This window comes from Erinaceus europaeus, chromosome 17, assembly GCF_950295315.1.
Source record: "Erinaceus europaeus chromosome 17, mEriEur2.1, whole genome shotgun sequence".
NCBI lineage: Eukaryota > Metazoa > Chordata > Mammalia > Eulipotyphla > Erinaceidae > Erinaceus > Erinaceus europaeus.
In genome coordinates, this window is record NC_080178.1 from 68,426,347 (window position 1) to 68,443,445 (window position 17,099).

Below are 17,099 nucleotides of genomic sequence, written 5' to 3' on the forward strand. Positions count from 1 at the left end.
GAAGAAACTGTTCGGGACGAAAGTCATGTGGAAGATAGGACCATCTACTGGTGCCACATGGGAAAATACTCAATCTTTCAGTGACTTTTTAAATTTTTTTTGATTATCTTTATTTATTGAATAGAGATAGTCAAAATTCTAGAGGGAAGGGGTGGTAAGGAGAAAGAGAGACACCTGCAGCACTGCTTCACCCCTCACAAAGCTTTCCCCCTACAGGTGGGTGCCAGAGGCTTGAACCTAGATCCTTGCATATTTGTGACATGCGCTCAACCAGGTGCACCACCACCCAGCCCCTCAGTGACTTTTTATTTTTTTCTTACCAGAGCTCAGCCCTGGCTTATGATGGTGTGGGGGATTGAACTTGGGACTTTGGAGTCTCAAGCACAAGAGTCTCTTTGCATAACCATTATGCATGCTATCTTTCCCTGCCCTGTGACTCTTCTTGTTTGTGGAACATGGGCTTCCTGTATGTGTTATTTCATCATTCTTGGGCTGGGTTGGAGAAAGAGACAGAGAGAGAGAGAGAGAGAGAGAAGAGTACAGGAGATACAAGAGACATCACTACACCAGAACTTCCCCAGGACCGTAACACTCCATTGTGATACCAAGTCTTGAGCTTGTGCTACTGGCTAGACACAGTCCCTACCATGTGAGCTATCTCTCTCACGGCCAGTGACTCTCAAAGGGGACTAAATGCAAACCCATGTCTCACTCCTGGGCAGTTCTATCCACGCGCCATACTTTCTGCAGCAGTCCCCACTTGGGTAGGCTGAGAAAGAACACTGGCTATCCTGGACTTACTGTTGAAGAAAAGGATGAGATGCATGAAGTCAAAGGGCTTTTAGCCACTTTGCCCTAGGCATATGATTTATCTTCAGCTGGACCAGGCCTTATCAGAGTTGAGTCCTGTGGGAGTTGAGTCTTATGTACTGCTGCTGGTCTGCAGCCCAGGTGAAGGGATTCTGTCACCAGGAACAGAACTCCTTACAAAGAAGCTCCACTTCGTGGTGGCTTGGCTCTGGAAGCCACACTGTGTGGATAACTAGTGCTGGCTTCTTAGGCAGACTCATCTCAGGTGAATCCTCAGACTGGTCAGCTCTCGTTGTACTTCTTTCTCTCCCCAAGGGGTGATGAGTCCTATGCTCTGGCAGTTCAAAGCCAGGGGTACAGCAACGTTTTCATTTTCCCTTGCTGTGCCTTTAAGAGCTGCAGGCTCATAGTGTCTAGAGGAGGGGTGGGGTCTCCCTACAGGACTTCTGGGAAAAGGAAACTAAACTGAGATTCCAACTTTGAGAAAGTGGGGGTGGCGTGTGTTGGGGACAGGCCTGTGATTGGGCTGCAGAATCCACTAGGGAGGGGGAAAGGAAAAGTACAAAGCAAAGAGCTGGGGAGGGGGGAAGAAGCCCTCACTGGCCCCACCCCGGTGCCCACTCATCCATACCAGGGAACAGGGTGTGCCACCGCCTGGGGAGGGTTGGTATGTGAGGACAGATGCTGGATATGGGACCCCTGTGCCCCAAGTGAGCCCGCAAGGCCTCCAGGACCAGCTTACCAACAGCTGGACTTGATCACCAGCTTCAGGGTGAGGTCACGCTCCTAAGGACTCACAAACAAGCTTTGTCCTGGGGCTGGTTTTTGGGTCTTTTTTTTTTTTTTTTTGCAGCCACAGCTAGAAAGTAGCAGGCCACCCCCTGCATCCTTGCATCTTCCTCTTGGAGAAGCACAGCCTGAGAGAGAGAGCCCTTGGGTGGCTTGTGGGACAATGAGGGCTTCAGCTTTCCTGGTGCTGCTGCTCCCAGCCTTCCTGCTCCCACCACTGGGTGCCCAGGACCCTGCCATGGTGCACTACATCTACCAGCGCTTTCAAGTCTTGGAGGTAGGTGGCATCTGTGCTGCTGCTGATCTGGGGACAGTCCTCTTATCCTCCTCCCTAGCTACAAATTGTCCAAGATAAGTAATTGCTCCAGTGCCCATGGAGAATCAACATTGTCCAGTGATTTGGAGCACGTATTCCAGAGGCCAGTTCACATCACACCACTGCCCCCCACCCTCCACCTCAACCTCGGGCAGGACTTTACTTTGTGCTCTGGTCCAACACTTTTCTACTCTGGAGGATGGGGATGAGCATGGAATTTCTCTCCTATGGCTACATTTTGAAGATTTAATAGATTGATCCATATTTAGAATTTTGCCCAACATGAGGGTAAAAAAATCCAACATGTTAGTGGATAGTTCAATTTCCCTTTTTTTTTTTTTTTAAGATTTATTGATTCTCATGAGAAATAGAGAACAGAGTACTGCTCAGCTCTGGCATATGGTGGTGTCAGGCATTGACTTTTGGGGCCTCTGGGACCTCAGATAGGCAAGTCCACTGCGTTAGTTACTGCTGTCTTTATAGTTCAGCTTCTTTCTTTTTAATTTTTATTATCTTTACTTATTTATTGGATAGAGACAGTGAGAAGTCGAAAGGAAAGGGGGAGATAGAGAGAAAGAGCAACAGAGAGACATCTGCAGCACTGCTTTACCACTCACAAAGCTTTCCCCCTGCACTTGGGGACCAGGGGCTCGAACCTGGGTTCTTATGCATTGTAACCTGTGAGCTCAACCAGGTGTGCCATCACACAGCCCCTATAGTTCAGTTTCTTCAAAACGAAAAATAAAGTGGTGATTATGCAAAAAGACTATGCCTGAGGCTCCAAAAATCCCAGGTTCAATCCACTACACTACCATCAGAAGGCAAAAGTTAGCAATACTCTGATATCTACTCTCCTTTCCCATCTCTCTCTTTCTTTAAGTATCTAATTAAAATAAAACAAATAAAATATATTTTAAAATAAAATTAATATGCTGATCATTTCATGTTTTACTATCTGTATATGAGAATGATAAGGGATGTCAACTTTTCTTTGTACATTAAACTGTTAGGTCACTCTAAAAAAAAAACATATGATACTGTTATACCAAGATGCTGTCTTAGCTCCTTTGGCCAAACTGGACTGGATTTAGAAAGGAACAGATATCAGCAGTGCTAAACAAAAAGAAAATGTCTTGACCCTTATCTCCATATGCTGAAGCTGCCACCTCATTAAAATGTGCAAAAAAAAAATTTTTTTTGCACCCTATACAGGCTTCCTGGGGTAAATGTAAACCCTCCCCTGATTTACATAGAAAACCTGGTGTTTAATCAGTCACCTTACTTTTGAACAAATTAAATTTTGATGCATTATTCATCTTCTTTCAAAGACACTCTCACCTCCAATATTTATCTTCTAGATTTTTCCCCAAAACTCAACTCTAAATTATTTGCTCATCTGATAATAGGGTAAAATAATTCTACTGAGCCAGCTGGATGTAATTTTTTTTTTTCACTGTTGATTAGTCAACACAACAAGGCTTAGAGGCTGTGCATGGAGTGTTCTCAGGCTGGTAGCTTCTTACTGCTGCTTCTTCCCTTGCTCTCTCTCCAGGCTCCGCCTCTCCACTATCACCTGCAAAGAAGTGTCAAAATTGGGCTCAGTCACATCCCTCCACATTTAGCACCAACTTGCCTGGGAATAGCTCCAGTCAACTCTCTAAAGTACTGAGTTTTCCTCAACACCTTGGGAGTCATCTGAGACAAGGGTAGAAAATACAAACCAATGTTTGCGGGTGGCATTGCACCTATTACCAAGTGCAAGGACCTGAGTTCAAACCCCCAATCCCCACCTACAGAGGGGATGCTTCAGAAACAGTGAAGCAGGTCTGCAGATGTCTATCTTGCCCCTTCTCTATGACATCCTCCTCTCAATTTTTCTCTATCCTATATAATAAGAAAATTAGAAGGGCCAGGCAGTGGTGCGCCTGATTAAGCACACGCATTACAGTGCTCAAGGATCCAGGTTCAAGCCCCTAATCCCCTCCTGCAGGGGAAAGCTTCATGAGTGCTGAAGTAGGCTTGCAGGTGTGGCTGTCTCCCCACCCTCAGGTCCCCCTCCCCTCTAATTTCTCTCTGTCTCTGCGCAATGATAAATAAATTAATTAATTTTTTAAAAATACTTACAAAATAAAATTAGAAAGAAAAATTGTACAAATACTTTGATAGCTGTGAATATAGATTTGAAGATGATGAGAATGTGATTTGCATATTTTTCCACCCAGGATAAAAAAAGCCAAGTCCCAGGTGTCAGTGCCCTGTGGCCTGTGAAGACACTTCACAACTGTTCTTGTCTTCCTCATTCTCCCTCGCCACAGCCCTCCTACCTCCCTCTCCCTATACTCGCTCTCTTTCTCCTCTTCTCTCATTTTCTTCAAAGTGAACATTCTTTTTTTTTTTATACAACTATTTTTCTCTTTTTTAAAATCTTTTTTTAAAATTTTTTATTTAAGAAAGGATTAATGAACAAAAACATAAGTAGGAGGGGTACAACTCCACACAATTCCCACCACCCAATCTCCATAACCCACCCCCTCCCCTGATAGCTTTCCCATTCTCTATACCTCTGGGAGCATGGACCCAGGGTCGTTGAGGGTTGCAGAAGGTGGAAGGTCTGGCTTCTGTAATTGCTTCCCTGATGAACATGGGCGTTGACTGGTCGGTCCATGCTCCCAGTCTGCCTCTCTCTTTCCCTAGTAGGGTGGGTCTCCTGGGAAGCTGAGCTCCAGGACACATTGGTGGGGTCTTCAATCCAGGGAAGCCTGGCCAGCATCCTGGTGGCATCTGGAACCTGGTGATTGAAAAGAGAGTTAACATACGAAGCCAAACAATTTGTTGAGCAATCATGGATCCCAAGCTTGAAATAGTGGAGAGGAAGTGTTAGGGAGGTACTCACTGCAAACTCTAATGTACTTCTGCTTTCAGGTATATATTTTGCAGTAGTTTATGGATACGTGTGCACATAAGCTCTCTCTCACAGAAACTGGTGTATATCTAGGTTATGGGACTTTGTTAGAAAGTGAACTACCCGAGATGAAATTAGAGTGTACTATAAAAGGAAAGGTCTCACCCGAGTAATGAAGCTGAAGGGTTGTCATTCCACACGTGAAGTCTCTGGACACAGTCTGAGGTGAAGCATGTTGAGGTGGCAATCGTTGCGTTGGTTAGGTTGTGATCGGCGGATGCAATATTATTTGGTTTGGATTGGGAGACGCATATGCGAAAGTGAGCCCTGTCCAAGGGTTCCAGGACTGGGGGAAGTAGGGGCTCTATAGTGGAGATGTGAGGTTCCTGCTGTCTTAGGGTTCAAAAACAATCGATAGTTAATGTTATCATCACATTATTTGGTAATTGGGTTAACTTTGAAAAGTCCTTTTGTTATGGTTTGCTGTACAGTATCCAGTATCTTGTATATAGCTGTGCTATTGGATGCTTCTAATCTACTTGGTCTAGGCTTTTGAGAGAGTCCGCATATCAAATACACAGCCTATATATTAAAAAGATTCAGTTTGTGTTTTGAGAAACTTTGAGACAATCAACTGATTTTCCCCCTCTCATATTAATTAACTACTGATTTATATGTCTACATTTTGCTAGGAGTGTACATAAACACCATTCCCACCACCAAAAGACTGTGACCCATCCCTCCCACCCACCCCCACCCCCCACTGGCCCAGGAAGCTGCATGTCTACCCCTCACCACAGGGTTTTTACTTTGGTGCCCTACTTACAATTTGATCAGGTCCTGCTTTTAGTTTCTCTTTCAGATCTTCTTACTCAACTTCTGTTGATGAGTGGGACAAAGTGAACATTCTAAGACATTGATATTTGCAGTCTAAATTCTTATAGTTTCTGGGATGGGGAGATATCAGTAGCAAACAGGGCTGCCATACCTGTAGCCCTAGATTCAGTCTCTGACATCCAGTTTCAAACCCTGGCACCCAGTATGACAGAGCTGGGTGTACTCTGGTTTTTTCCTCTGACAAAATAAATAAATAAATGTATTTATTTTTATGGAGAACTCTTTGGTAAACTGCCAAATGAGCTTTGGGTCTGTGCACTCTTTGATCCAGCAATCACATTTCCTTTTTTTCCTTTTTTTTTCCCCTCCATTTTATGGGATAGGACAGAGAGAAATTGAGGAGTGGGGAAGAAAGAGGAGGAGAGAGAAAGATAGACACCTGCAGACCTGCTTCACTGCAGGTGGGGAGCCAGGGGTTTGAACCTGGATCCCTGCGCTTAGTACTATGTGCTCTTATCTAGGTGCGCCACTGCCCGGACCCTCCCATTTCCATTCTTTATTCCTTGGTTCTTTCATCCAGTGTCAGGTACTGAGATACTGCTCTGTACTAGGCCCTGTGCCTGGTGCTGGGATGAAGCTTGCTTCTGAAAATTGATCTTAGTACAATGACTATTTAAGTGTACAAAGATGCAAATGCAAAGGCTTTTTTTATTCAACATCACTTTTTTAATTATTGAAAATCTTGAACAGATTTTTTTTTTTATCATAGGACTGCTCAGCTCTAGTTTATGGTGGTACAGGGAATTGAACCTGAGACGTCAGAGCCTCAGGCATGAATCTGTTTACATAATCATTAGCTATCTCCCACTCTTTTTTTTTTTGCGTTGCCTCCAATAATGCTGGGGCTCAGTGCCTGCACTATGAATCCACTGCTCCTGGAGGACAATTTTTCCTATTTTGTTGCCACCCTTGTTATTGCCATTATTGTTCTTGTTGCCACTGATGTTGTTATTGAATAGAACAGAGAAATGGAGAGAGGAGGGGAGATAGAGAGGGGGAGAGAAAGACACCTGCAGACCTGCTTCACTGCTTGTGAAGCGACTCACCTGCAGGTGGGGAGCCGGGGGCTTTAACCAAATAGATTTTTGTAATGTTATTTATTTATTTATTTTGACAGAAAGAAATTGAGAGGAAGAGAAGATGTAGGAGGAGAAAGAGAGACACTTCTAGCACTGCATCTCTACTCATGAAGCTTCTCTCCTGCAGGTGGGAACCAGGGGCTTCATCTGGCCCTTGTGAAGGGTGTACACTCAGCTGGTTGTGCTACAGCCTGGCCCTGAGAGCACCGCTTAAATATGGAAAATATTGAAAGCTACATAAATTCCATCAAAGAGTCTAATAAATGCTGGACTAGCAATTCAATGGAATTTTTCTAAGTTTTTTTTTAAAAAATGTTTTAATTATCTTTATTTATTTATTGGATGGAGACAACCAGAAATCAAGAGGGAAGGGGATGATAGAGAGGGAGAGAGAGAAACACCTGCAACACTGCTTAACCACTTGCAAAGTTTTCCCCCTACAGGGGGTGAACCAGAGGCTCGAACCTGGATCCTTGTGTATTGTAATATGTGCACTCACCAGATATCCACCACTTGGCCCCTTCAATAGAATATTATATCCTTAAAACTAGGGTATGTAGGGAGTCAGGTGGTAGTGCCGCGGATTAAGCGTAGGTGGCGCAAAGCGCAAGGACTGGCTAAAGGATCCCGGTTTGAGCCTCCGGCTTCCCACCTGCAGGGGAGTCGCTTCACAAGTGGTGAAGCAGGTCTGCAGGTGTCTATCTTTCTCTCCCCCTTTGTGTCTTCCCCTCCTCTCTCCATTTCTCTCTGTTCTATCCAACAATGACATCAATAACAACAATAAAACAACAAGGGCAACAAAAGGGAATAAATAAATATTTTTTAAAAAATTTTAATTATGGTATGTAATTGTGGTCAATTATTGTTGAAACATGCTTACAAGATATCAGCAAGTTAAAGTATATTACAAAGCAAAAATACAGTAAAATCATATTAAAATGTATTTATGACTAAATGCAAACTGTCAAAAACTGATACATTACCGTATCAGTGGTACTCAGAATTAAGGAATTGTGGATAATTTTTAACTTTTCCCCTTTTCTCTTTTTAAAAAATATTGAGGGAGCCCGACTCCCCGATAAAAAGTATTTATTAATTCATTATGAGAGGGAGGGGGTAAAGGGAGAAGGAAAGGAAGGGGGGAAGAAGGGGGAGGGGCAGGGGAAGGGAAGGAGCGGGAGAGGGAGAGGGAGCATTGCTCTGGCACATTCAATGCCAGGGATCAAATCCAGAATCTCCTGCTTCAGAGTTCAGTGCTTTATCCATTGTGCCATCTTCTGGATCTCTTTCACCTTTTTGATTCTCTTTATTTTTTTTCAATAAAAGGTGAGAATTTATATTACTTGAGTGATTAAAATAGCTAGCAATAACTTAGTAATTTGTTTTCTTATTAAAGCAAGGACTGGAAAAATGTACCCTAGCAACAAGGGCATACATTCAAGACTTCCAAGAATTCTCAAAAAACATATCAGTTATGCTTGGAAGATGTCAGACCTACACCAGTGAGTACATGAGTGCGGTGAACCAGCTGGCACTGAGAGTGGAGCGTGCCCAGCGGGAGATTGACTACCTGGAGTATCTGCGGGAGGCCGATGCCTGCATCAACTCAGAGGACAAGACACTGCCCGAACAGCTCCTCCAGGAAGCTGAAGAAGATAAAAAGATCCGGACTCTGCTGAACGCAAGTAAGAGAACTGAGTCTTTAGAGCCCCTCATTGGTGACACAGCCTTAGCCCGGCTAGCAGCTGACTGAGTATGAGAATTAGATATATTTAACTTTGGGGGCCAGGTGGTAGTGCAGCAGGTTAAGTGCACATGGCTCAAAGTGCAAGGATGCTGGTTCAAGCCCCCGGCTCCCCACCTGCAGGAGGTTCGCTTCACAGGCGGTGAAGCAGGTCTACAGGTGTCTATCTTTCTCTCCCTCTCTCTGTCTTCCCCTCCTATCTCAATTTCTTTCTGCCCTATCCTACAACAACAGCAATATCAGCAGCAATAATAATAACAATGATAAAGCAACAAGGGCATCAAAGGGGAAAAAATAGCCTCCAGGAGCAATGGATTTATAGTGCAGATACCAAGCCCCAGCAATAACCCTGGAGGATATAAATATATATATATGGGTGTTGCGGTGGCACACCTGGCTAAGCGCACATGTTACAATGCTCCAGGACCTTGGTTCAAGCCCCCCAGTCCCCACCTGCAGGGAGGAAGCTTCATAAGCAGTGCTGCAGCTATCCCTCTTTCGCTCTCTCCCCATCCTCTGCATTTCCCTCTTTCTCTATCCAATAAATAGTAACTAAATAAAATTTTAAAAGAAATATTTACCTGTGCTGGAGAGGAATCCTAGGAGAAATTAGCTTTTCCTTTCACGGGGAATCCCTACAGGCCCCGTAGAAGGCCTTGTCTGTGGTGTCAGGCTCAGCCCAAGATGGGTATCTTCTGACAGACTTTGGTTTGATGGGGGTGTGTGGCCCCAGAGCCTTCCAGGAAGAGTGGCCAATTGATGTCCTGGGAGTAGGTAGTGGCTGCAAACATGCCAGGTAATAAATAGTGTAGAATTAGATAAGGACTTGGCCAGCCCTCGGGGTAGGAGGCCACAGTGGATCGTTTTTGTGTGTGCTGTGGGGTGACGATATCCCAGCGATCTCTCTCCAGTCTTGTCTCTCAGGATCATTTTGAGCTCAGTAAGAATGGGTTGGAACTCAAATGATAATAACAAGCATAAGCAGGAAAAACATAAATGAGAAGGAAAGTTTTTTTTAACAATTTTTTAAATATTATTTCCTTTTGTTGTCCTTCTTGTTTTATTATTGTTGTTGTTGTTGTTATTGATGTTGTTGTTGTTGGATAGGACAGAGAGAAATGGAGAGAGGAGGGGAAGACAGAGAGGGGGAGAGAAAGATAGACACCTGCAGACCTGCTTCACCACCTGTGAAGCGACTCCCCTGCAGGTGGAGAGCCAGGGGCTGCAATGGACACCCTTAAGCCGGTCCTTGTGCTTTGCGCCATGTGCACTTAACCTGCTGCGCTACCGCCTGACTCTCGGAAAGTTGTGTGTGTGTGTGTGTGTGTGTGTGTGTGTGTGTGTGTGTATAAGTTCATTTTATTGCACCCGTGAGGGAGACACAGCCTCTTGCTCAAAGTTTGTTTTGTTTTGAGCCTTTTCATTGCTAAAGTTTATTTCTATGCTAATTCTTCCTATTCTAACTGTGAATTGCTCCATTAGGGAAACAAGACATAAACCACATGTCATCCGCTTGTCTTCTCGATGAAATCCTTATAACTCCAACGATCATATTAAGGTCCTTCCTAAATGAAGTAATGCCTGGTTGGAATTCTAGACAAGAAACTTAGAGGAAAATGAGGAGGGTACACTTCAGGGGAGGGTACAGCTTACCAGGCCCTGAGGGTTTCGCCACTGACAGGGAGGTCTGCACACTCATCTGGAGCAGTTGAGGGCCGAGAAGCAGGATGGAGATTCAGGTAGGACTCTAAGAATACAAGACCTTGCATCCTAAGCTAAGAAGGATGCAGTTGTCTAGAGAAACTATAGGCATTTTAAGCAGGCCAGGACATAAAGGAAGAGGACAAGACAAGAGAGAGGAGACCATTCTGGGGAAACTACAACCACTTGGGCAACATATAATGATGTCTACAGTGAAGTGTCAGTGAGATGAGAAGAGCCATTGAGAGCTAGAATCCATATGGGTTGGCAGCTGATTATTAAAAGTGAAAATTCATAAGAAAGATGAGTCATCATACTTCCCTGGGATTTTTGTTTTTATGTGTGATGGGAAAGATGGGAAGAAATGCTTGTCAATAAAAAAATAATGACAAGACCGTAAGATAAGAGGGGTACAGATCTACACAATTTTTACCACCAGAGTTCCATATGCCAGAGTCATTATGGGGTACAGAGGGTGGAAAGTCTGGCTTTCGTAATTGCTTCTCTGCTGGACATGGACGTTGGCAGGTGGATCCATACTCTCAGCCTGTCTCTCTCTTTCCCTAGTGGGGCGGGACTCTGGAGAGGTGAGGGTCCTCTGGGCACATTGGTGAGGTCCTCTGTCTGGAGAAGTCAGGTTGGCATCATGGTAGCATCTGCAACTTGGTGGCTGAAAAAGCATTAAGATATAAAGCAGAACAAATGGTTTAATAGTCAAGAATGTAAATGCAAAAATATAGCAGATGAGTTTTTGGGATCTCCATTTTGGAAAAAGCTAGTAGGTCTATTTTAGGTATATTCCAAGGAGGGACCCATGACTTTACTAGTTTTTGCCTGAGCCTGACAGCTGACATGCAAGTGGACTCAAGGTATTGTCTGGGGAGATGGTGTCAGAGTTGGAGATAGGACTAGAAAGCTGGATCAGAGCACAGAGTAGCTCCCAAATATGGGAAAAGTATATAAGTATCACTTTATAGTGTCTTTTTTAAAAGGTCTTTCTACTTGCTTACTGTTTGGGGTCACTGCAAACTATTATATACTTTTGCTTTAAGTTGTATATTTTCCCCTAATTTATGAATACATGTGCACATGTGTTCTCTCTCATGGGCCCTAGATATAGATCTCAAGCTAGATCTATATCTAGCTTCTGTTGATTTGTTAGGAGGTGCACCACCCAATATGGAATTGAGGAGTCCTATGAGCTAGGAATAGTCTCACCAGAGTGTTGGAGCTGAAGGGTTTACATTCCATGCCTGGTGTCTCTGGACACAATCTGAAGTGAAACGTGTCGAGGTGGTACTGGTTGTATTGATTTGGTTGAGCTCAGCTGATGCAGTATTCAATGGTCTGGGTCAAGAGAAGCATGCAGGAAGACATGCCATGCCCCAGAGTTTCCAGGACTGGGAAAAATATGGGTTTTATAGAGAATGGGACTGGTTCCTGCTGTCTTGGAGTTTAAGAAGGCAATAGATAGTTATTATTGTAACCAAGCTATTAAGGAATTTGGTTGACTTTGAAAATTCCATGGTTAGGATTTGCTGTATCATACAAGACCTCACCATGATTTATGCCATTCACTGCTATTTACATATAGTGTATCTTATATCGTGACACAAGCTGTTGCACAATTCCTTCACTCCCTAGTTAACTGTTTTTTTAAACAATAAGATAATGAATGACATTACAGCACAGCTCCATCACCTGTGACACCTTCCCTATATAGGTGCTTGTGTGGTGGCCCTGGGTTCAAACCCAGCTCTCTGAACATAGTAGAATATGTACTGTACTGGGTGAGCCATCTCTCAGCCTCAGTTTTTTGAATTTTAGCTTTTTAAAAAAAATTTTTTTATATTTATTTATTTATTTTCCCCTTTGTTGCCCTTGTTGTTGTAGTATTATTGTTGTTGTTATTGATGTCGTCCTTAGATAGGACAGAGAGAAATGGAGAGAGGAGGGGAAGACAGAGGGGGGAGAGAAAGATAGACACCTGCAGACTTGCTTCATAGCCTGTGAAGGACTCCCCTGCAGGTGGGGAGCCAGGGGCTCGAACCCGGAACTTACGCTGGTCCTTGCAATTTACACCATGTACACTCAACCCACTGTGCTACCACCTGACTCCCTGAATTTTAGCTTTTACACAAGTGTGCATACACACATGTGCATAAACACACACACACACACACACACACTTTAGAATGAAGTGAGTAAATTGAGTACAATCTAACATGTGTTGAAAATTCATTGCACATCTTTGATTCTATAACTAGTATAAAAGAGGTGGTTTGTAATTGGCATTTTATGGCAAAGCACCATTACCTCTCAGATAACCAGACTAAGCATTTATTCAACTAATATAACATCCTTTGACAAATTTCATAGGATACATTTTTGTGTAGACAAGAATGTTAATGTATTTTTTTGTATTATCTTTATTTATTATTGAATAGAAATGGCCAGAAATTGACTGGTAAGGGGTTGATAGAAAGGGAGAGAGATAGACACCTACAACACTGCTTCACCACCTGTAAAGCAAACCAGGGGCTTGAACCTGAGTCCTTGTGCATTCTATCATGTGCGCTTAACCAGGCAGGCCCCACTAATGCATTTTTAACTTGTAAGTAGCTTGCAAAGAAAAAAATCTCCAAAGACAACAAGGGCAACAAAAGGGAATAAATAAATAAAATAAATATTTTTTAAAAAATCTCCAATCAAATGAAGCCTTTAGAGTAGATTTTATTTTATTCCCTATTTTACTACAGTTCTTCTTCTTGAAAGGGTGCATGCAAGTCACCCCATGTAAGCTTCTCCCTGTTGAATTAAATTACTCATACCTTTTGTTGGATCCTATTTGCAAGAAAAAGTCTGTTGCTGCAAATTTAAATGCCTATGGGATACATTCAAGTAGTTGAAATCCCATTCAAAACTATTAAAAACAAAACAAATAAGCAAATAAAAAACCCACTGGAAGCCGAATAAAACATGTCTGTGTGCCAGCTTTCAAGGTCCATTACCATTAGGTGGTAATGAGTGGAACAAAACATTAAGAGCTTATATAACTATAATTTATAGCAGATATATTTGCCATAAAGGAGGGGACTGACATGTAAGTGCAGTGGAGTGTGAGAGTGCTTGTCTTCCCTCTCTCTCTGCTCTGAAGCTGCTGTAGCCGTGGAATCAGCAACTTCAGTGGCATGTGTTCAGCTTCCTCTGTGCTGTCTTCACAAGAGGCTTGTAGGGCACTGTGCTGGGTCCAGAAAGGCCTAGCCACATAGCACAAACTCTTGTTTCTCCATCAGGCAGACCAGTGATACGCCAGTTCCATTACTACAGAACTTAAAAGAGCTTAAAGTCGTTTAAGTGAATGCCTTCTGGTTCCTGGTAGATTGAACATGAATTTATTCTCTTGTAACTCACCTATTATTAGAGCAGTCAACAAGTGTGTAAATATACCTGAATTCCAGGTATGTGTTGACACTGTGCCAGTCTTTAGAGATGGAACATTGAATAACATAATATCCCTGTCCTCAAGAAGTATAGAGCCAAAGGAACTGGGCGGTGGCACACCTGGTTGAGTTCACACATTAGCATGCTCAAGGACCACATTTGAGCCTCCAGTCCCCACCTGCAGGGGGATGCTTCACAAGTGGTAAAGCACATCTGCAGTTGTCTCTCTTTCTCTCTCCCTATCTTCTGCTCTTCCTCTCAATTTCTCTCTTCTCAAATAAAAATAGAAAAAAAATTGGAGGGGAAGGGTATATATGGCTAAAGGGACTGAGTGGTGGCCCACTCATGTTGAACACACATGTTACAATGTGCAAGGACGTGGGTTCAAGCTCCTAGTCCCAACCTGCAGGGGGAAAGCTTCACAAGTGGTGAAGCAGGGCTGGAAGTGTCTCCCTCTTTCCCTCTCTTATCTCCCCCTTCCATTTCCATTTCTCTCAGTCTCTATCCAGTAAATTAAAAGTAAATAAATAAAATGTATATTTTTTAAAAGTATACAGCTGAAGGGACTGGGCAGTGGCACACCTGCTTGAGTGCACACATTAGCATGCTCAAGGACCCTGGTTCAAGCCCCCCAGTCCCCACCTGTAGGAGTAAACTTCACAAATGATAAAGCCGTGCTGCAGATCTCTCTCCCTCTGCCTCTCCCTCTCCCTCTCCATCTTCCTTTCTCTCTCTTTTTATTCTCTTCTCCTTACTACCTTCCTCTCCCCTCTCAGTTTCTCTCTATCCTATCAAATAAATGAAATAAAATGTTAAAACAAGGTTTAAAGCCAATAAGGACGCTACCTAAAAGGAACCCAGGGTAACAGATGGCTCCTCTCAAGTGGGGGGGGGGGGAAGGTCAGGGTTGCCATGGAGATGGAGCTACCGAAAAATCTGGGAAGTGGGGGTGGGGGGGTAGATAGTGTAATGGCCTGAGGCTCTTGAGTTCCAGGTTCAATCCCCTGTCCTACCATAAACCAGAGCTGCTCAGTTCAGCTCTTTTCTCTCCCTCCCTCTCTCTCTCTCTCTTTCTCCCTCTCTCTCTCTCTTTTTAGAAAAGAAAACTGGGATGTGACCCTCAAGCCTGGTGTTAATATTGCAAAAGAACAAATTGGCTTTAAAATGTTCATTTCTATATTTAATGGGAGAGAAATTGGAAGAGAGAACCAGTGCACCACTCTGGTATAGGCGATGCCAGGGATTGAACTCAGGACCTCAAGCATGCAAACCTTGTGCTCTGCCACTAAGACAACACTCTAGTCAAAAGAATTCATTAAATGGGGGCGGGGGGGCAGGTGGTGGTGCACCTGGCTGAGTGTACATGTTGTAATGCACAAGGATCTAGGTTCAAACCCCAGCCCCCACTTGCAAGGGGAAAGCTTCACGAGTGATGAAGCAGGGTTTCTCTCTCTTTCTCTCTCTCTCTCCCTCTCTCTCTCTCCCCTTCACTCTGGATTTCTCTGTCTCTATCCAATAAATAAAATAATAAAATTTTATAAAGAATTAATTAGATGAGGCATATTGTACACTTGAAACAAATGGAATAGCATGTGAATAATGCCTGCAACCAGCCTTAGTGTTCAGTAGATCTCAGGTGGAGGAGCAAGTTGGAGGGTGGAGATGAATGAGCCAGACATGACTAAACTTCTTTGTGCTAGGCTACTTCACAATTTCAAACTGTTGGGAATGAAAATAATAATAACTAATACTTACTGAGTCTATATTATCTACCAGGTAAGTAAGTATTTAACTTATTGTATTGGTTAATAGCATCTAATTTTTACAATGGAAATTATGTAAAAATACAAGGAGGTATTACAATTACAATTACACTCCACTTTTTTAAGATATGATAATTTTTTATTAAAATAGGGTGTTACTGGAGTATATTTTCATATATGATCCTTAATGATAATATTACCTTTTTTATTTATAAAAGGAAACATTGACAAAATCATAGGATAAGAGGAATACAACTCTACACAATTTCCACCACCAGAACTCCCTATCCCACCCCCTCCCCTGATAGCTTTCCTATTCCTTAACCCTTTGGGAGTATGGATCCAAGGTCATTGTGGGATGCAGAAGGTGGAAGGTCTGGCTTCTGTAACTGCTTCCCCGCTGAACATGGGCGTTGACAGTCGATCCATACTCCCAACCTGTCTCTCTCTTTCCCTAATTGGGGTGGGGCTCTCGGGAATCAGAGCTCCAGGACACATTGGTGGGGTCTTCTGTCCAGGGAAGTCTGTTTGGCATCATGGTAGCATCTGGAACTTGGTGGCTGAAAAGAGAATTAACATAAAGCCAAACAAGTTGTTGATTAATCATGAACCTAAAGGGTGGAATAGTGCAGATGAAGAGTTGGGGGGTCTCCGTTTTGTAGCTAGCTAGTAGGCATATTTTAGTTATATTCCAAAGGGCCTGTGGCTATACTAGTTTTTTTTGGTTTTTTTTCTCTGAGCCTGAAATCTGAAGTGCAGGTGGATCCAAGTTATTGTCCCCATTTTATAGATGAGGAACTCAAGGGGCTGACAGGATTAGCAACTTTGCCAAGGTTTCACAGCTGATTGATCTGAGTTGAGACCCGCTGGATCTTTTCCCACTGGGCTTAATGGTGGGGGGCATGTGCATATCAGGTTCAAGAAGAAGTTTTTTTCTTTTAATATGTATTTATTCTATCAGAGAGAGAGAGAGAGAGAGAGAGAGAGAGGAGAGACCAGAGCACTGTTCTTCAGCTCTGGCTTATGGTAGTGTGGGGGACTGAACCTGGGAGTTTAGAACCTCAGGCATGAGAGTCTTTCGTATAGCCATTATGCTATCTCTCCAGCCCTCAGGTAGAGGGTTTTTTCTTTTTCTTTTTTAAAGGTTTTATTTATTTATTTATGAGAAAAATGGGAGAAGAGAAAGAATTAGATATCACTCTGGTACATGTGCTGCTGGGACTGAACTCAGAGCCTCATGCTTGAGAGTCCAATACCTTATCCACTGTACCACCTCCTGGACCACAGGTAGAGATATTAAGAAGGTCATTCAAGCCACAGAAGAGAGAGAAGATTGGCATAGCGGGTAACTGACAGTACAAAAAAGTGAGAGATTTCTCCTGGCCTGTGCAGAGACACTCACAGTGGGAGCCTTCACCCTGAGACTAGATGCCTGACCAGATGGTCAGCTGTTTCTTATCTCACTGTGGAACTTATATGAAGAGCACTCCAGCAACCCTGGATTATTTAAAAATAATTCTGTGCATAAACAGGTTGGTTTAAATCATTTGTTCAGACTCTGGCTCCCAAAGGTTACATTTTCTCTTTTTTTGTATCCTGGGTTTTTAATTACCTGCCTTTTCTTCATTTGCTTTTTTTTTTTTTTAAAGTATTA

General features: G+C 43.2%; 1 protein-coding gene across 2 annotated transcripts in view; it reads left to right on the forward strand.

Annotated features, from left to right (window-relative positions):
- Positions 1 to 1,310: 1,310 nt before the first annotated feature.
- The window catches only part of OLFML1 (olfactomedin like 1), a 30,841-nt gene continuing 15,052 nt past the window's right edge, over positions 1,311 to 17,099 (forward strand). Inside the window, exons 1-3 of one of the 2 annotated variants that reach the window (XM_016190257.2) lie at positions 1,311 to 1,582; positions 1,664 to 1,876; positions 8,190 to 8,478. In XM_016190257.2, coding sequence (XP_016045743.1) covers positions 1,763 to 1,876; positions 8,190 to 8,478 — 403 coding nt within the window. In that variant the 5' untranslated portion in view covers positions 1,311 to 1,582; positions 1,664 to 1,762. Of the gene's footprint in view, positions 1,583 to 1,663; positions 1,877 to 6,835; positions 6,921 to 8,189; positions 8,479 to 17,099 lie in introns of those variants that run through there. The other variant, XM_060176975.1, reaches the window with a different exon arrangement.